The sequence below is a fragment of the Pleurodeles waltl genome, chromosome 10 (genome assembly GCF_031143425.1).
Source record: "Pleurodeles waltl isolate 20211129_DDA chromosome 10, aPleWal1.hap1.20221129, whole genome shotgun sequence".
NCBI classification, from domain to species: domain Eukaryota; kingdom Metazoa; phylum Chordata; class Amphibia; order Caudata; family Salamandridae; genus Pleurodeles; species Pleurodeles waltl.
The window spans coordinates 399,553,321-399,574,459 of NC_090449.1; the positions used below are offsets into that span (position 1 = coordinate 399,553,321).

The 21,139-nt window shown below is 44.0% G+C and overlaps 1 protein-coding gene across 5 annotated transcripts in view; it reads right to left on the minus strand.

The window, feature by feature from the left end:
* Window positions 1–21,139, minus strand: part of IFT140 (intraflagellar transport 140) — a 1,792,511-nt gene that overhangs the window by 1,014,282 nt on the left and 757,090 nt on the right. For all 5 annotated transcript variants that reach the window (XM_069210629.1, XM_069210628.1, XM_069210630.1 and 2 more), the window contains one exon: window positions 15,414–15,531. In XM_069210629.1, coding sequence (XP_069066730.1) covers window positions 15,414–15,531 — 118 coding nt within the window. The remainder of the gene's footprint in view (window positions 1–15,413; window positions 15,532–21,139) is intronic.

The following is a 21,139-nucleotide window of genomic DNA, read 5'->3' on the forward strand; positions in this document are numbered from 1 at the left end:
TTGGGAGAGGCTTCTGTCGCAGCAGCAGGGGAAGGTTTTTCACCCGAACCTGTCAACTTTGCGACTTCATGCGTGAAGGTTGAGGGTTTATGACCTTCCTTCCGAAGTCTGTGATGTAATTCTGGCAGCCAGGTGTGCCTCTACTAAGTCGATTTATGCCTGCTGATGGAAACGTTTTGTTTCATATTGTACAGAGAGGTCTATTGACCCTCTTTCTTCTTCTCTATCTATTATCCTTTTGTTTATTTTATCTCTTGCCCAACGGGGATCCTCTTTAGGGACTCTTAAGGGATATCTTGCTGCCTTATTTTCTATGCTTGCCCGATCAACCATCTTTGATTAAGTCTCCTATAGTACAAAGATTTTTTAAAGGACTTGTGCATTTGTTTCCACCTGTGCCTTTTGTCATGCCCCAGTGGGATCTTAATCTTGTTCTTACTTTCCTAATGTGTGCTCCTTTTAATCCCTTACATAATTGTCCTCTCCAGCTGCTCACTATTAAAACAGCCTTTTTAATGGCAATTACATCTGCCAGGAGAGTGAGTGAGCTGCAGGCTTTATCATCAAAACCGCCCTATCTCACAATATATCCTGATAAGGTAATATTAAGAACTTGTGCCTCTTTCCAAAGGTGTCTGGTATAAATTATATCCTCAAGAACTACTGCCAGGAATTATAGCTTGGGTATCTATTCTAAGGTAAGGAATCTGCAGCTCGAAGTCTCTGTCAGATGAAGAAGTTACTGGTTACGAATTATCTGGTAGGACTCTATCTAGCTGTAGATTCCTTACACCCACCCAAGCCTTCCCGCTCTGGGGGGTGGAAGTATTAGTACAGAACACAGGTAAGTACAAGACGTACGATTCCAGTCTTCAGGATTTAGAATGTCCACAGGTCAAAGTGTAGATTGATCCCAAAAGTTCACCACCAGCAACACAGGGCCAGCTAGGTGTAGAGGTAAAAGTTGGTGCTGGTTTTAGAATGGGATCCTATAAAGACTGGGGGAACTGGAAACAGATCTGCAGGCAGGTAAGTACCTGCAACTTTTGAGGGCAGACCTTTAGGGTTTAGGTGAGCACCGGGGGTGGGGGGCCAGGAGGGCACAGGTTAGCACCAAACACACACCCTCAACGGCTCAGGGGAGGCAGGGTGCAAACACAGCGTTGGGCTTCCAATGCTTTTCAATAAGGGGACACTGGGTGTCACAGAGATGCTGCAGGCTGGGTCCAAGGGGCTGGTTCCGGGAAACCCCAGGCTAGACAAAGAGGAAAGCCGCCTGCTGAATAGTGCTTGTCCGGTGGTCGGATTCCCCATGGCCAGGGGGCTGCAGGTGCAGGGGTACATTTATGCATCGGGTATCTTTGTCTGGTTCTCTCTCTGTCAGGAGGGTCCTCTGGAATTAGGTGTCAGGCGTTGTTGTGTTGTGCAGGAGGGGTCAACCCAGGGTGGACACAAGGTCAGAATCGCCTGGGGACCTGCTCTGGACTGGTGGACCATCTGGACACAGTCCACGGGGATAGGGTGCAGATTGGGCAGGACTTGCAGACCCGGGTGGTTCTGGAGTCCTTCTTCGAGATTCCTGTGGAGAGAGCCACTCTTCCTGTGAGTTCTTGGTTCTCTGGGGGTTTGTAGAGGCCGCTGGTCCTGCAAGATGCGTCCCCTCTTTGTAGCAGGGTCTCTGAAGCTGCAGACAGGCCGGTAGGGCTGAGGCCACGTCAGTTGGTGTCTGGAGTCTTCTCTGCTGGGGTCAGCTTAGCAGTCCTTCTTTCTTCTTGATGAGGTCACCAGGGATCTGGTGAGCTAGGTTCAGGGGACCCCCTTAAATCCTAGATTTAGGGGGAGTTACAGGGGTCAGAGGACAGTAGCCAATGGCTACAGTCCCTGAGGGTGGCTACACCCTTCCTGTGCCCACTCCCTTTGGGGTGCGGGGGCACATTCCTAACCCTATTGGTCCATGTCCTCCAAATCAAGATGGAGGATTCTGCAGGGAGGGGGTCACTTCAACTCTGGACACCGCAGGGGGGAGATGTAAAGCACCTCTGCCCAAAGCAAGCTTGGTTTCTGGCCTCAGAGGGCACAAAGGCTCTCACCCCATGAGGTCAGAAACCTGTCTTTTAGAGGCAGACTGGCAAAGACCGGTCATCCTTACACTAAAGGGTTGGGTAAAATCCTGGGGCATCTCTAAGATGCCCTCTGGGTGCATTGTACAATAAATCCAACACTGTCCAGTGTGGGTTTACAGTGCTGAGAAGTTTGATACCAAACTTCCCAGCCTACAGTGAAGCCATCATGGAGTTGTGGAGTTCGTGATGACAAACTCCAAGTCCATGTACTGAATATGAACACACTGCACTTACAATGTCTAAGAATGGGCTTATACACTGTAGAGGTATACTGCTCATGCAGCTGTGCCCTCACCTGTGTATAGTGCACTCTGCCTTAGGGCAGTAAGGTCTGCTAGAGGGGTGACAACTATGCCGCAGGCAGTGGTTGGTGGGCATGGCACCCTGAGAGGGACGCCATGTCTCCTTTTCCTTTTTCTCCCCACTAGTACACACAAGATGCAATGGAAGTGTGCTAGTGTTTGGTGAGGGGTCCCTTAGGGTGGCACCATACATACTGCCGCACTTAGGGACCCTCCTTGGTAACACGGCCCTTAATACCACCAGTACATTTTACAAGGGACATATCTGTGTGACAGGGGTGTGCCAATTGTGGAAACAATGGTACAGTTTTAGGGAAAGAACACTGGTGCTGGGCCCAGTTAGCAGGATCCCAGCACACTCTCAGTCAAGTCAGCATCAATATCAGGCAAAGGTGGGGGGTAACCATGCCAAAAAAAGGTACTTTCCTACAATAGCATTAAGGAAGTTGGAGGGATCTTTTCCAGGAACAGGGCAAGCTGCTCCTGTCGAGGAGGCAGAGGAAGAACTGGAGTCAGATGGATCACTTCTGGCTCAAGATCAGGAGGCACATCTGAAGTTGAAGGTCTAACTAGACTAAAAGTGATGCCGGACAAGCTACAAGAGATGGAGCTGGAGAGCATTCAGTCGACCTCGGACGTGGAGACATGGATATCAGAGAAACATCTCTTGAAGATCATGTTGGGAACTGTGACGTTGCTTACTTTTGTGCTTTCTCTTGGATGACTTAGAGGAGTGGGGAGGTGGCGACTCTGAATAAGGTCGAGACTTTTGACATGTTCTCCTCTCCTTCCTTGCCATGGCCATGAAGAGCTTCGCCTCTCTTTCTTTCAAGGCCTTTGGGTTCACCTTCTGGCACGAAGAACAGGCTTTGACATTGTGGTCCGAGCTGAGACACCATAGACAGTCATCGTGAGGGTCAGTTATTGACATCTGACCCTCACACTCCTAGGCACAGAAAAAAGGGAACTGAGGTCAGCATGCCGTCAACAGCTTCTTATAGCTCTGATGATGTCAGACCAAGTCGCGGAGCTGTAGTATTACGACGTCCTCATTGACATTCAGCGCTATGAAGAAAAGTTTCTGTGTAATGCTGGCGCAATGGGGATATTAAAAATGAAGGGAGGAATCCACATGTATATGCATCTATCAGAAGGATGCACAAGTATGGAAGTATAAGAAACTGTGTGTCATCCTTTTAGCAGTTACAGATAAGTGATGTAAGAGAGGGATCCAAGTTGTACAAAAGAAGGTTAGAGAGGCTGACTTTGAGGTTTCAAAAGTCAGTATCCTCTAATTTAAAAGGTTTTTGAAGCAGTGCAAAGGAAACATGTTTTTTACTGCTTCTGATGAGTTCAAGCCAAAAACTACTTTTGTTAATCCAATATTCCATTTTCTAACTGCATCTCTTAATTTGACAATGTAATCAACCTATATAAACGCTATATTAGAGTTTTTCATTTTAGTCTCCAACTTACTGTAGTTTATTCTAGAATCAATAGAGATTGCTTTACCAGAGGTTTTTGCTTGTCAGAAATGATATACCACGGAGTTCCTTGCCTGATGAGGAACGTGGTCCAATATGTTTTAAAGTCTGCTAAATTACCCTCACCTTAATTTTCATCCAAGTTTTTCTAAAGAGATGTTTGGTCTTTTGTGAATTCCACAAGAATTTGTCTAATATGATGTCTAACTCTTTAAAGTTTTCATTGTATAGCTTCACAGGAGGCATTCTAATAAAGTAATTTATCATAGGTGACAATCATTTTCAATGTTTTAACTCTGTTCTACACCACAATAAACAATTTAGAGATCAACTCTCTTAGAAGTCTGAGATCTTTGTGTTTTTATTGATCACATATTCTAAGACTCTATCTTTAATTCTATTCCTAGATACTTTATACAGCCATATACCAAGCAAGCCGAGAAGATGGGTAACGAATGCCAGCAAAGTAGACAGGTGAAGCACTTTGAAGAACTGCTGAACATGACTGTGCTGCAGTCTCCACCAGACATACAGCCAGCTGACAAGGGCTTGCCAATGGACTGCAGTAAACCAACCAAGGGAGAAATAAGACAAGCCATCAAACATCTGAGAAATGGGAAAGCCAGCAGGACCTGACAGCATAGCCATGCTCTACCCCATATTTAGAAGGATCTGGGGAGAGGAAAAGGTGCAGTGAGACTGAAAGGCAACATATCTCATCAAGATCCCAAAGAAAGGTGACCTGAGTAACTATGCAAACTATAGAGGGACAACTCTTCAATCAACCCCAGGCAAAGTGTTCAACAGAGTCATCCTGAACAGAATGAAGGAACAAGTTGTGAGATCAGCAAGCTGGCTTCCTCAAAGTCAGATCATGTACAGACCAGACTGCAACAAAGTGTACCATTATTGAGCAGTTGAGGGGAATCAAACTCCCCCTTCTACGTTAACTTCATCAACTATGATAAGGCATTCAACAGTGTGGAACGAGAGATCCTTTGGAGGCTCCTCCACCACTACATTGTGCCAGATAAATTGGAAGAAACATCAGGAACTCGTACGAGGGAATTACCTGCAAGATACTTAATGGAGGACAACTCACCGAAGCCTTCGAAGTGAGGACCGGAGTCCACAAGGGTTGCTTGCACTCACCTTTTTTCTTCCTGCTGACCATAGACTGGATTGTGAAGACATCAACAGCAAGGAGAAGAAATGGGATCCAGTGGAGACCTTGGATGCAACTCGATGACCTGGACTGTGCAGACAAGCTAGCCCTACTCTCCCATACCCATATGCAAATGCAAGGGAGGACCGACAAGGTGGCAGCCATACCTGCACAATTTGGCAGTAACATTCTCAGAATCAAGAGTCAAGATCCTAAAGGCTAACACAACCAGCACAACTGCAGCCACTTTTGCAGGTAATGCACTGGAAGAGGTTGACGGCTTCACTGGGCAGGGTCACAGACAGGCAAGGCGGTATAGAACCCGAAGTCAAGGCAGAATCAGCAAAGCAAGGGCTGCCTTGATTCAGCTAAAGGAGATCTGGTGATCCAAAGACCTAAGGCTGCAAACACAGATCAGGCTTTTTAACACCAACATAAAATTGTTCCTTCAGTATGTAACAGAAACTCAGAGGACAAAAGTGACTACTACCGACTAAGTCCAGACCTTAATCAACACCTGTCTGAGGAAAATCCTCCAACTCCACTGGCCATACAATGACCTATGGCAACAGATTTTACAACTCCCTGTTCAAGAAGAAATCATGAAAAAATGCCAGGACTGGATAGGTCACACCCTCCGCCAGCCCGCATCAAACATTACTAGGCAAGCCTTGACCTGAAACCCTCAAAGGACAAGGAAAAAAAGAAGGCCAAATAACACCTGGCGTCGGGACCTTGACTGAATGCAAGGAGATGGGTTACACCAGTAGTCAAATTGAAAGAAAAGCCTAGGACAGAAGTCGCGGGAGAGTTGTGGTTGATGGCCTATACCCCAGGAGGGGTAGTAGGAGTAAGTAAGTGATTACCTAGAGAGGCCAGAGTTGCATAATATTTCTTTAGTGCACATGAAGTTCAATGATCTTACCTCAGATTTAGCTTTATTAAACGTGTGTCCTGAAACCGCTATGTGCCTATCAACTGTTGAAATAAAGGCTGGAATTGTGGTGTCAGCTAGTTCAATGAATATTAGGATGTTGTCTGCAAATGCAGACAATTTCTGTGTTAGGGCGTTGAAGGGGATGCCTGCTATTTGTTGTTGTTATTTTTGATTAAGAACATGAGTGGTTCAATGGCAGGACGAAATAAGATGGAGACATAGGGCAGCCTTGTCTTGTTTACTGTTTTTATTGGAACTGGTCAGAAAGTATGCCACCAGATCTAATTATAGCCAATGGCTGTGTGTATACATCCATAACCATTCTTACAAAGTCCATTCCTAGATTAAACCTGTGTAGGCTAGCTCTAAGACAGTGCCAGGCAACTTTATCAAATGCCTTTTTGGCATCCAAGGTCATTGCTGCAGTGGCAGTGTTTGGTTGACATGCTCTTTCTAAAACATTGCAAAACAGTTCAGTATTATCGCTAGAGTACCCTTTTGCCCAAAACATTTACTGAAGTCAATTAAACTTGGGAGACATGTATTTAGTCTGATGGCTAATACGTGGGTGTTATAGAAATTGAAAATCTACCCAGGCCAGCTGCCTCAGCCTGCTTTTGTCCCAGTATATGTCTCATTCTGTGTTATTTCTGAGGTTAAAAGACCATTTTTTTTCTCTGAAAGAGAAGGTGGGTTTAAATCAATTGGGGTATTTCAGACGTTCGATACAGGTAAGTTTGTTGTTTTTTTCATACATATTTATATGTTAAGGTTTAAAGATTTCAGCAATTTGTTGAGGTTCAGAGAAAGTTTTCTCTGCATTGTGTTTAATTGCAGAGCTGGGAAGATTTAGTCTTAATTTTAAATGAAAGACAAAGAGTTTTCTGCCTTAGTTCGAATTACGAAGTTTTAAACATTTTTGATTGTTAATCCAAACTTCACCTATTAGGCTTAACATTGTATTATACTCACATTTCTTTCTATTTAAGGGCTCTAAAGTAACTTTTGAGCCGGACATTCTCTTTTGGGCTTCCATTATCTTAATTTACCTTTCCAAGTCATTTAATCTAGTTGTGGTAGTGTTGTTCATATGTGTTCTAATGCTGAAGAAAATGTCTCTAATTGTGGATTTGAAAGAGTCCCAAATTACTTTGGGTTATAGACTTGGGTTTTCATTGGGTGAACAGAGGTAAGCGGGCGCACACGCCTGCTCCGGATCCTTGTCTCCGGGCAGTCAGGGACAGGAGGTAGGTACCAGGCGGCTCGGCTGCACTAGTCACAATGAGCGGCGAAGAGCAAGTCTCTCTGTAAGGAACTCAGCGATTATTGGACGCGCCAGCTGGGGCCCAAGTTGGGATGCAGACTTCGATTTTACAGGAAATAACTCAGGGAGCAGAGAAGGAGCTGAGATGCCCGAAACCGTGACTTAAATGGCAGCATACAGCCTCACAAGCCCCATCCTTTCCCCAGATTTGGCCCTACATCAACTCCCAGGAGAGAAACCAATGGACAACTAACAGCATTGCCTGGTCGCGCAAAATGAGGAGTGGCCCAAAGTAGTACAGGGATCACACCACGCGGCAGAGATCACAGGCGATGACTGGGGTTTAGGACGAGGGGACACCCGCGGCAACCAGAGATGGCACGGAGGTCAGAGGATGGTGACGTCCACCTTGTCTGGCCAGCGTCACTGACTACTGGCAAAAGACTTGCACAGGACCCCGGCCTGGAAACCCTCCTGCAGCTCCAAATGTGCACACACTTTCCACTGTAGTGCTAGCAATAACTCTCCCCCCAGCCTGTAAAGTACCAAAGTGAGTACCCCAGTAAGGAGGGAGAACTGACCTGAAGGCAGGGGTCCCAAAAGGGATGACAACTGGCACAGTGAAGCACCACAGAGTCCCAATCGGGTCCTGCTGTCCTCTGAGAAAAGTGACAATCACCTTAAAACCCTCGTCCAGCCCCTTTGAGTAACCATTAATAGCTCAGCAGCTGCACCAGAGCACTTGGTGCACAAGACACATTAAGGCCCTGGGGGGTCTGCAGTATATGTGGATCCCCACAAGGGTACCCTTCAACATCTGTGAGTAAACAACCAACAACCATGGTAAAAGGCAAATATGCCTCCCATCTGGCCCAGGGGAAAATCAACCAATTCACCAAGCCAACCACGAACATCCCTCAGGGAGAATCATCACCTGATGCTGATCAGATGGAATCGAATCTCTCACAGGCCACAGCCTCTATCCTGAACGCTACTCAGGACTCCAGACAAGCTCTGGATGGGATGACTGGGGTATTAAGCACGTAACTCTCTCTGCTGAGGCAGGAACTAAGGAATACAATGAAGAGAGTGATGGAGGCACAAGGGCAAATATCGGAAACGGAGGACATTCTCAGGACCGCAAAGGTCAAGATCAGCAAATTTCAATGCACAGTAAATGCACTCAAAGCACGAGCAGAGGAGGCTGATGAGCACCCGTCGCACCCCTGCAACTACGCCGGCTCAATTCTGAGCCGGCGTCCTCGTTGCAGGGGCATTTCTGCTGGGCCGGCAGGCGCTCTCAGCGGAAATGTCTGAATGGCCGCCGCGGTCTTTTGACCGCGGTGCGGTCATTCGGCGGCGGAACCTTGGCGGACGGCCTCCGCCGTCCGCCAAGGTCTGAATCACCCCCATGGACTACTGTTACAGCAGAGCTGAGAGGGGTAAGCCGCCCAAGGATACCCCCACCATAACCTGAACATATTACCGAAAGCCAAATTTTTTCATGATGTTGTGGCAATTGATGTGTCATGCATTGAGGAGATTGTTAGTTTGGAAACTGGTGAAAGGTAAGGTGGGGAGCGGGGAAGTTAGTGTTAAGTTATTGTTTCTGTACCACCCAGTACACACACAAGGGAAACTAGTACACATATAACCACCCCAAGAAGCTGACGAGCAGCAACAGTTATAGGTACAGACAGGAAATGACTAGGGCATTGACTCTCATCACATGTAACGTCAACGTCAACGAGTTGGGGAACAAAATTAAGGAAGGGCTAGACTCTAGGGCTTTAACAATCCAAAACAGACGAAGTCTTTCTGCAGGAAACACACTCCATTGGAACAAACTGTCAACTCAGTGGGAGGGGGAAATACAAGGTCCTATATCACTTTGGGTTCACAACAAGTGCCATGGAGGTAGGGACATTACTCAAGAGGTCTGTTATATTCTATCCCTCACACATATGCACAGAAAACAGTAGAGGGTATGCAGCTGCATTGGGTCCCGTCTATTATTGATAAATGCCTACAATCCACCACGCCTACACACAGACACACCAGTGACGCAACTACTGGTTGCCCTACCCCACACCCTAACAGTGTTGAGACGGGATTTTAATATGGCAGTGTACTTGCAGATAGACAGAACTAGCTCCAGACGTCCCCCGGAGCACTCCAGGGAAGATGGACAGGTTCCTACAAGCGATGGGTATGGGAGATATATGGAGAACACTACCTACAACTGCAGGACCAACGGTACTCCTTTTAGTCTGCTGCACATGCTACACACTTGAAATTTGACTATTTCTTTACCGCCTGCACTTCTCTAGGTCAGTTTACAAAAGCAGAATTCTTAGTGTGGGGGTATCGAACCACTCACCACCGTGAGTGACACTGGATACATAAAAGAGACGAGACACTTGGGGCTTGAAGATGGCAACATAGGGATTGGGTAATCCTGCATTGGTTGAGCAACTGGGGGAGGTCATGGAGTGTTACTTCAAAGAAAATACTGAGTCAGTACCGGGAGCGGACATGATCAGGGAGGCCTACACGGCCACTATCAGAAGGGTAATCATCTCTGGAGAAGTGGGGTGGAGGCAAGTCAGGGAGTAACAGGCAAAAGAGCTAGAACAACACCTTAAGTTATAGGCAGAACATGCGCAACAGCCCACAATAGAAGTTACACGCACCTTAGCTGCAAAGAGAGGAATACAGAACCAACCTACTAAGCAACCTAAAGATGCTCCTCCAGCAGAAATAGCTGTACGACGCAGGGGACGAAGTAAGGAAACTATCAGCATGGATAAACAGCCGGGAGCAGGAACAGAGACATGTTACACAGATTCACAGGCCTGAGGCAGGGGATTTGATGGGGAGCTCAAGAAGCAGCTGAAATATTCACTGAATACTTTCAAGACTTGTACCAGTCACGACTCTCACTGCAGCTGCTGGACATCGACAGCTGTGTGAAAGACTGCCCTGCGCGTGCATAAAGGGTACACAGAGGAACTTACTATAGGGGGACCTCACTGAGGAGATAAATAAGGCAATAATACAATTGCAAACTGGAAAAACTCCCACACCCAATGGCCTACCAATAAAATTTGATTAACAAAGTGATGACTAAGTTGGTTAATCCACTTCATGCCATGTCTGGTAGTCACTCAAGACCCAGACACTTTCATCAGATCTAAGGATGGCAGCAATAGCACGAATCCACAAAGACAGGAAATCTAGGGACACTTCAGTCTCTCCAATCAATACCCCTGCTTAATGCAGAAGATCCTTGCTAAGGCATTAGCCAATAGGCCGCAGACTGTGATTGCGGACCTGATCCGCCCAGATCAGTCTGGATTCATTCCATAGCAATCCACCAAGATGAGCCTGAGACACTGGTATAATATGGCCATGGCGGCTGGGATACACAAACTGATAGCGGTGGTGTCCCTAGAAGCAAACTAGGTATTTGACTCAACAGAATGCCCACCTCTCTGTCATTCTGAAAAAATGGGATTGCAACCACAATATATTGCATTGGTATGTCTCCTATACACGGCATCCATGGAAAAAGTGAAAGGAAATGGCACTTGATCAAAGACATTCCCCATCGGGAGAGGCACACGTCGGGGATGCTCTCTATCACCCATGTTGTTCCCACTGACCACTGGCAGGATGGAAACGGATCGATGCACACCAAGGGCCCAGGAGGTTATGGCAGATATTCAACACAAATCAGAAATTCTCTGGACTCAGCATTAACTGGGAACAATCGCTGCTGTTCCCAAAGGGCAGATAGAAACTGAGGGAGGTGCTGTCTCTACCCCTATCAGTGGAAACCTGCCACTTTAAGTACTTGGGCTGGTGGATCACTAACAACAATCACACACATTACAATCACAATCCAGGTGCTCTGCTGATCACACTAGAAAAAAACGCAACACATTGCCAAAACTTCCTGATCTAATTGATGGGGGAGGCGGCAATCTTCAAAATGACAGCGCTGCCAAGGTTCACCTACATACTACAAAACAAACAAGTAATCCCCTTTAAGATACCTAACCAATTTTTCACCAAGATAGACCACCTGCTACAGATTCTACTCTGGGCCAATGGCCTACACAGGATAACCCTGTGCACCATCAAACATTCCACATATGAGGGAGGAATCGTCCTGCCGAATGTCCAGAAGTTCTACGAAGCAGCAAAAATCTGGAGGAACTGGCTTTCTGACTGGATAGGCTCCAATTAGGTGAGAGGGATACCTGATACCCTGTACTGGGGGGAAATAACAGAGGACCAACTAACCCATCCCTCCACCCCCCCTTCTCAAATCCCAGTCCCCCTTCCCTATCTCCGCAACAGACACAGTGATCAAGACATGGCACAAACTAACCAGGGAGATGGGTTAGAAGAAATATTTGACCCTGATTGTTGGGTGTCCCACCATACGAAGTTGGAAAAGGGCACAGACTCATGCATGATCATGGAAAAAGCAATCTACAGAGACGGAGTGAGGAAAGCTCGCTCTCTATATGGGCCACTAAAAAGGAGTACAATATGCAGAGTCCAGTGGATCCCCAGTTGGCTTGCAGACGCAAATGTAGATAGGACTAATGCTCTATTTTGTGGTAGTGTGGGTGAGCAGTTAGGCTTATCAGAAGGAAGTGCCAAGTATGTGTTGTACTCATAGAGTTAATAAATGAGAGACACACTGAAAAAATAAATCAGAGAAAAATGTATACAAATTATACTTCTTTTTACATAATTTAAGAAACCAATAACTGTCATATGGTAAGTATGTTTTTAAATAAAAATTATTTTCAATTACAAAAGTAGACAGTGCAATTTTCAAGTTTGTCAATTTTAACACATGGAAGGAAAACAATGTTCAGCAAACACGCACTTATCAGCGACTTACAAGGCCAATATCAGATATTTAAGGTACATAATGGGAACAGGTCAGAACCACACCAGCGGGTCACTCCGGGCAGCACTGGTGCAGCCAGGTGCAGGGGTGCAGTAAGGCATTGAGTGCCTAACGGTTTTCAATAGGGATTGGTTGTCCTGCAAACAGGCTGCAGGCTCTGGCTAGGGAGCCAGTCAGGGCCAACAAACAGGTAGGTCACAAACGTGGGGTGCTCAGGGATGTAGGTACACCTATGGTCCTCTTATTCAAGGCCCGGGGCAACAGAAGCAGGGGTGTCCTTTGGTGTTGTGTTTCCGTGTACGGGAGTACTGGCGGATAGGGAGTCCTGTGTGTTAAGGCTGCCAGCATCATCGTGGAGTCCAGGAGGAGTGAAACCACAGTGGACTCGAGCTCAGGGGAGCTGGCGGATGTCGTTGGCACCAGAGGCCCTCCTCAGATCAGGTCGTAGGCAATGGGTGCAGTGGTTGCTGCTGTATTTTCTCTCACCACAATGCCTTGGTAGAGAGGACTTGTGTGCAGAGGATGCAGGCAACTTCAGGGGGTCGAAGAGGGGTGAAACCATGATGGACTCAGCCTTGGGGTGCTGGGGTACCTTGTTGGCACCAGTGGTCCACTTCAACTTGGGTCGGTGACTGCGTGTGCACTGGTCACTTCAGGTGTCGAATCTTTGCGCTTCTGGAGGCTGCAGAGTTCTTTCAAGGGATGTTGTTGGAGGGCAGGTCTGCTGCTCACTGGAGTCTTGAGTCTTTAAGGCAGGGAGTCCCTCCAGTGTTTCTGGAGAGTTTTTGGCCAGAGTCAGTTAAGGGTAGCAGATAATGCTGCAGCTCGACTCATTTTGAACATTCCTAAACATCAGTCTGTCTTGCAGGGACTGAGGAGTTTACACTGGCTTTCTATTAGGAAAAGAATTATGCTTAAAGTCTTAATTATCACACATAAGGCATTACATAATCTTGGGGCCCTATTTATCAGATCAAAGTATTTACCTAGGAGGGTTATGCACTCAGCTAATAATAGGCTATTTAGTGCCATGAATATCCTGAGCAAGATTGGGTAGCAAATGCTTTTTGCATGGTACATTGATATTGGCGGTATACACTGCTACGACGTATCAGATAGAAATAGAGGACATTCCCCTGTTTAGAAGAAATCTTAAGACATGGCTCTTCTATCTTTACATTACTTAGGATGCTCCTCATGCTTTTTTCCACCTGGTCAATGGTGTTTGGTGTCTCAGTGCCACAACATCCTTTTGGTAATTGAGCCCTTTACAAATATATTTTAATTTCATTTCACATGGCAGAAAGAGGGCTCGGAGCAGGGAGGGCCAGAATGACACGCATCACACCACAGACCAAACCAGCACTGTTGCCATGCGCCCCATCTCTGGAACCATATAGAAGGTACACTGTACACCACTTCATAGCATCCATATTGTCAGCCTGTCTAAACTCTTCGTCTTCCTTCTAGTTCTCTCAGGTGAGAGCGTCAGGGAGAAGACCCATTAAGTCTCAGCTTCTTGTCAGATGCTCAAGGGTCCACAAGGACCTCAAGCTGAGCCACAGCTAGTTATCTGGCTCAAGCCTTCGGGGCTTGTTCACTCTACAGGGACTTCTGCAGGGGCCATCTTACCAGCCAACATATTCAGGCTAGTCAGTTCCAAACAGTCACAAGAGATAAGTACAAATTATTACACAAACAAAGGATCATATATTTCCTGAAAATATCTATATCTTTTATCTTTTATGAAAAACTGCCAAATTGCTTAGGCCCTTGGGTCCTCAAACTGATTATGGTTTTCAGAAAGAGGCTTACCAAAAATTATTCCATATCAGACGTGCCTCTACAATACACACATCTGTCTCTTGCTAGACACATTTACTTGATCAGGAACCCAATGATCTGCTTTCAGGTGAGGCAACACTATACACCTGTCTAAACCCAGAAGGGTTCTGAGACTAATATTCCTTCTTAAAAAGAAAAACAAGATATTGGGCCCCAAAATAAACATGCACAATTTAAACAGTATACATCTCCACTTCAGAACAGAGATGGTTTCCCATCCCAATCAATCTATCCTACCATTGGACTGGACGGCCAGACTAAAGGAAGCTGATCAAACCAGTCCCAAAAGCCAAGACCATAGGAAATAGTGACTACAATTCATGTGGGGCCAGAAGGAGGTAGATCCCTTTACATCCCCTCCATTTGAGCTATTGTCAGTTCCTTTGTATTTTACAAAACTGATAAAATCTTTCATATTCCTCCACAGGGCTCAAGAACATAATATATTTGTCTATTTAGAGTGCATCCTCCATAAGGCTCAAAAATATAAAATACTGAATCTCCTGCGTTCCAGAAGCAATATTCCTCCTTTGGAAATGGGTTGCATGGTGAACTAACACAAATCCTGCTTACTGTTTTTCAAACAGATTAAAGGCACTATTAATTTAATAGTAGATTCACAGGCTTGAATTTTGCCACCTCTGGAAACCAAGATAAACAAAGAAACAATACCCGAGGTCACATTTGCAACTAGTGCATGATTCTTTCAAGCACAGATTCACATTGAGGGTATTTTGGCATTCTCCATGCTAGCAAGGGTTCTGGGTCCTCTACATTAGTGAGCCTTCAAAAATTAAAAACTCTTCACTTGTGAAGCCATTTTTCTCACTCAACAGTCTTAGTGTGTACAGCCAAAAGCTTCTGGAAGTACTGCCAAAGATGATATATTTCAGTTCAAGTGACAAATACATTTAAGATATCTAAGGCACAGTATGCAAACAGCATTCGAAATATAATGTGGATTACAGAATAGGGATCTTCTCCTCTCATTCGTTCAAGTGCTACACAATCTGTGGTGGTTCAGATTAATACCCACCTCTCTGTTTTTAATAAACGTAAGACCTTTCTTTATTGAAAGTTAATACAAGTCACATTTTCTGCAGGAGGTCCTCAAACCTGGAACTTTTTTTTTTAGTAACAACTGCTCCCCGTCAAATGATTGGACTCTTAAAACAAATTAAAATGCATAGCTACTCTATATAGATCAGTTTGGCATCCAGGTTATTGCCCATTTCAATTCATTTGGCTTCCAGTATGAATTATATTAATTTTCTTAGTCCATGATTTTAAGCTCAGGGAAAAACCTGTGCCAATATATATAAAAAATCCAAATAAGTACACAAATGATTAAATCACAGCTCACCTTGTTGGCTAGGATGCTGACTCGGCTGCCGTTGGCATTGCACTTTAAGGATACAATGGATCTGTAACCTGGGGCAAATTCTGCAAGATTCTTGGTGTTACAGTGGGCCTTCGCCTCCCTGCAAGAAAGAATTACATAGAAAAAGAAAGATTTTTATTTACGATGAAGAAACCAGACATACAAAACATCTAAAAAAATAATCAACCATGCATTGAATGAAATAGATTTCAAAGATTTAAATAAACATCTGCAGACAACATCTGTCATATAGGTACCATTCTGAATGAAAACCATGTTGACTTGTGGCAAATGCTTGATGAATTATAGCTAGAGAAGGATGCAAAGAATAAAGTTATAAACACAACTTGGTTACTCTTTGTAGGTAGGCTATTATGTGTTTTGCATAAACCCATCTAGGAGTGGGAAAGTAAGTAAACTGCTTCAGTGTGCCTATCAGCATGCATGTGAGCCCAGTTCATTGGAGGGTAAGCCCCCTTTCTTTCATCTGGGCCCAGCCTCGTCAGTTCCCTTTTTCTGTACAGGATACCATGCTTCTTTTCTACTTAGTATAGTCCTACTTGGGATTCAGGTCCAGTCCTTCCGACGTTTCTGCCTTTTCCTGTTTGTATTACTCTTTCCTCAGAATGGGTGGCTATTACCCTACGTTCTAACTCTTGTTTGAGGATCATAAATAAGAACATGGGGTATGGCCTATTCAGGACTGCTAAGAATGGGGTCTCCAATAATCATGAATAAACAGATACCTCAGTCAGTCATAAATCTGGCAATTATTCAATCACATATTAAGCAAACAGACTTAATTTAGGTGTGAACAGGGGTGCTTCATTTTATTGTTCAAGTTAAAAAACACAACACATCCCACACCTGGACAATAATCTAATACACACCAACTGTAGAGCCCAACTCTTTTTCTGAAAACTAATGTTAGAGGGGAGTCTCACCAACTGTATTAAATAAAACAATTTCTCATGTAATCAGCACACTATAATGAAAAACACCAAAACTCCCACAATTAACTGTTTTGGAGGATGAAGGCCAAAAGCATGTGGCACCCTCAGAAATCAATGAAATAATCCAGCCCCCGTACTAATCAGGGAGCAGTATATGTCTCAATTACTCCATGAAAGCATGAACAAACATTATTATTGCAGAAACACCCTCATTCAGCCACAAACAGGGCATTTACTCTAATTCATAGAGTTTGCCTGGAGAAATTAAACCAGTGCTCCAAGTAAGCAAAGGGATTCTAAACTGCTACAAAGCACCACGTAACATGAAATCATCATTCAACAAAATAACAGTACCCTCTTTTATTGTGCAAACACATAAGATGAAGGATATTTAAACCATTCTTCACTAACACTTGATTAGCTACAATATCCAGAGTGCTTTTGAAGTAAGTAGTTTTCCAAAGGCTGTACAAAACAAAGAAGGAATAATTGAGCACCAATCGAAACCCAGAAAGGAGAAAAAGTTCCACAACTAATCCACTCGGGCTTACATTAGCAAGTTGGACACCAAGTGCTATTGCAGTTCTGTCAAATCCATGATAATCAGTTTCCAACTACTCACTTTCGAGTACATCCGACAAAAGAAACAAAAACTGGCAACTAAATGCAAAGTGTGATGAGAAGACGTATGCTGCAGGAGTTCTAGAACAATGCACACCAAGATGCCCAAGCAAGCTTGACACTAAGCATCAGAATAGGCATAGTGGAAACTGGGTCTCATCCATGCTGAGTAGAAAGACTCAAGCTAGAGACATCAACAGCAAGCTTTTAAAGAGGTGTCTAGCCAGACCAAGATTTAATCGTTGGAGAATATCCTGGAACAAACAATGCTTCGGAATGGAGGTTAGTCAAAGGCCTATCCAACAAATGGTGAAGTATTGAACTGGTATGTTCCTCATATCAACTGATCAATATCCACACAATACATAAAGATAACCTTATTTTTCCAGGCCTCCTTAAGTATCTCACACGAAGGTATGAAACTTTTAATCTTATGTGTGATCTGGGAACACTTTATCAGCCAATTCCAAACATTTTCTAAAGCAGTCCCTGAACTCTCCTCTAATTTTATAAACAACAGTAAAAAATGTAACAACATGTAGACCATTTTAAACTCAGAAAATATTGATTTCATGCAAAAATACAAATAACTTTAGCACTCAACACTCTTATGAAATCTGAAAGGCATTGCATGAAGAAGACCTCCACTAAGTAAGTTGAAACACTTCAACGCTATGTTATGAGTAGCACAATACGAAGTACAAGAAAAGGAACATACTCATTATCTCACTCTAGTCACCCTCATTGGAGACGTTTTTCATTACAGTTACAGTGGCTGCTTGGTGAAAGCAATTTAATAAAAAAAAAAACTGTGAAACATGTTCATTTTCTGAAAAATATCTGGGCTCTACAATCTGCATATGTTTTTTTATATGTTTGCTTTCAAATTGTTTGTCAGTGGGCACCAGACACAGAATGAGGAACACTTTAGAAAAAAACAAAGAACTGCTCAGATTATTGTTCAGATGTGTGGTGTGTTGTTTAATTATTGTAGAAATAATAAATGGCCGCCCCCATGGAAGCATATAAAATTCAGTCAGTGTGCTTGATATATCATGGAGAAATTTAATGACTGATAGCCCCAACTAAGATATCAGTTTTTGAGAAACAGTCACTTAACAATGAGAGAATCAAGACGTAAAGTTGTAAAGATTTGAATTCAGGTCGTCTGCTATTGGACAAAAAAATAATCTATCTTATATGGTCAAATGCTCCACAGATAATGTTTGTAATGGAAGAGCAAAAAAGGTAGGATGTTTTTAAAGAATACAATTTCAACAGAGCCAGTGATTCTGTGACTTGTTTTATGGAAGGTGTGTAGCATAGTTCTGTAATGATCGGATGCAGAGTAAGCATTCTTATTTTAGGTATTTATTGTAGGTGGGGGAGAGCAAGGAAGTACATCCACTCACGACAAGATCTACCTCCCGCTCCCCGTTCCAAACCCAAGCTCAAGAACAATAGTGCCATGTGTCAAAGCAACATACAACACCACAACTTCTTAATGAAAACATAAGCTTTTAAAGAATAATTTAAACAAATGTTTGATAAGAGGGCTCTAAATTTCAAACGTTAAATTTTTGTTGGACCTAGACATAAGATCGTCTGACAAATTGGAAGTGTGGAAATAGACAAATAATAACGCTACTTGTATCAGTCATGTGTAAACACTGAGCTCTATTGATAAAATCATGCAGAACACAGGAAATCACACCTACTGGAAGTGTGATATGAACATTAGTCACACTAAGGAAACAGGCTGAACAGCTATTCACTTCTATGAAAGCATATTAAATGTGGTAACTCAAACAAACCCATCATGCAGCGCAGAATGGGACTTAAACGAAGATTCAATTTTGCAGACTCCTCATGCCTACAGAAATGCCAGCTGGGAGACAACAGTGAGGTAAGCTGAACCAGGGCAGAAACCAAGGTAGTATAAATACACATCTATGGGTAAGCATAACCTGGAAGTAAAAACTAAAGAACCATCTGCAGTTATGACCAGAAGAAGCTACATTGCTCCCGAGGCATAGAATTCTTATTGCCTCATGCCCAGGACATACTGTTTGGGGACAAGGACAACAGGCTTTTATGTTTACTTTTCTCACAGGAAAAGTAGGCCCAACTTCTTGAAGCACACGCCTGTTGGTTTCTAGTTTACAGTCCCACAATATAGATATTTGAAAGAGGATTGTTTGCTACTGTGGTCAAGATATGAATCCATAAGAAAATAAGTTACTTACCTGTTACTGCAGTTATCTAGTATTGGTAACTTTCATAGATTCCCATGCTTGAATCATCGAAGTGGGAGTTCCACGGTACCATGGTAAAGCAGTAGGTTAAGCTATCATCAGTTCAATAGCCTATCTATGTCCTTTTTAAAAAACGAACCAAACTTTAAGTATGACCAATCAGGTGCTAGCACCCCCTAGAACACTCCCAAGAGAGGTTGAGTCTCTCAGATTTTCAAGCACAAGTGGGAATACATCCCTAGTCATAAGGTAAGCCTCTCAGGGGAGGAGGCTGGGTCGTATGTGAATCTGTGAAAGATACCAATACTAGATAACTGCAGTTAGAGGAAAGTAACCTATTTTCTTATCCAGTATTGGATCTTTAGTAGATTCACATGCTTGAATCAGAATAGCAAGCAATATTGTAGGTAAATGAAGTATCCTTGGGGATGGTGGGTAAAAGCAATACACTTTCATAGATATAAATATACATATATATAGATATACAACTATAAATAAGTATATGGATATACATTGAAATTGTAAGCATTTATATAGAAAACCTTTAGATAAATAAGCAACAATTGTACAAAGAAGCAGGAATGTTCAGCAAATTGAAAATCATTTAAATTTAATATGAATAAACACCATTATTGAAAAAGGCTCATCTTATTGGAATAAATGGCGTAATATCGCCTGTCCCACAGCTGCGTCACTGCGCTGTGTTGACTCTATGCAGTAGTGCTGCGTGAAAGAAGGGCTTGTAAGTTTTGTTTCCACCCCCCGCTCTTGCTTTAGATATATCTCTGCATTCCTGACTGATGTTTAAGTCTCGAAACACAGGAGCCACACTTTCAAGTGCAGAAAGACTGGTTCTAGGTTTAATACTTGTCCCTGGTTCGTTGTCAGGCGCATTCACGTTTTTGGAAGGCGCATGGGTCTGGTCACTGGCAGGAGAATGATTTACGTAAACCAGTGCAGCCTGCCCACTTGGGAGCGATCAAAATGAGGAGACAGTGTTCTGCTTTCATCTTGTTAAGAACTTTGGGAGTTGTGGGAAGGGGGCATAAATGCAGCAATATTGCACCGAAAGGGCATTACCCCACAACCCTGGGAGTGGGTATCAACTGGTGTAGAACTGGCATTTAGCATTCTTGTACGTCCCGAAAAGATCCAATGCTGGTTTACCCCAGTGAGAGCATATCTTGTCCAATTCCAGTTTTCACTTGTGGCAACCGTTTCTGGTTCTGCTGAGTGTGTCTGCTAAGGTGTTGTTGACTCCTGACATGTGCTTGGCTTTCAGAGATATCTCCTGAATTGTGAGCCAGTTCCAAAGGTGTTGAGCCTCTTCAGAGAGAGAGAGACAGAGGCCTGGTTCCTCTCTGCTTGTTGACGTAATATATGCTGGTCGTATTGTCTGTACAGAGCTTGTAGAGTGAGAAGTATCACTTTCAGCTCCAGGCGATTGATGTTCATTAGGTTTTGATGTGTGGACCATTTTCCCAGGACCAGTAGGTCCTGCAGATGGCAGCCCCAGCTCTCCAAGGAAGCGTCAGTCGTGATGACAAAATCTGCAACCAGTCGGGAATGTAATGCCTTGAGAGAGATGATCTATGTGAGTCCACCATACTAATGTCTTCCTCATCTTTGGGGTAATGTTGATCAAGTCTTCGAAGGAGCCTAGTGATTGGATCCACGCTCTCTGGAGCTAATTTTGTAATGGCCTCATTTTATCCCACAGCGTTTGTATTTTGCTTTGCTTTTGCCGCCCTAAGTGCGCCAGGTATGCCCAGACGTGGGTCCCGGGCTCACTGTGCCACTGGATTCAAGCTAGCCTGGCTGATGAGGGGTGAAACCCTGAAACCGGTCCCAGGATGCTTGTTTCCGGTCCAGGGAGAAC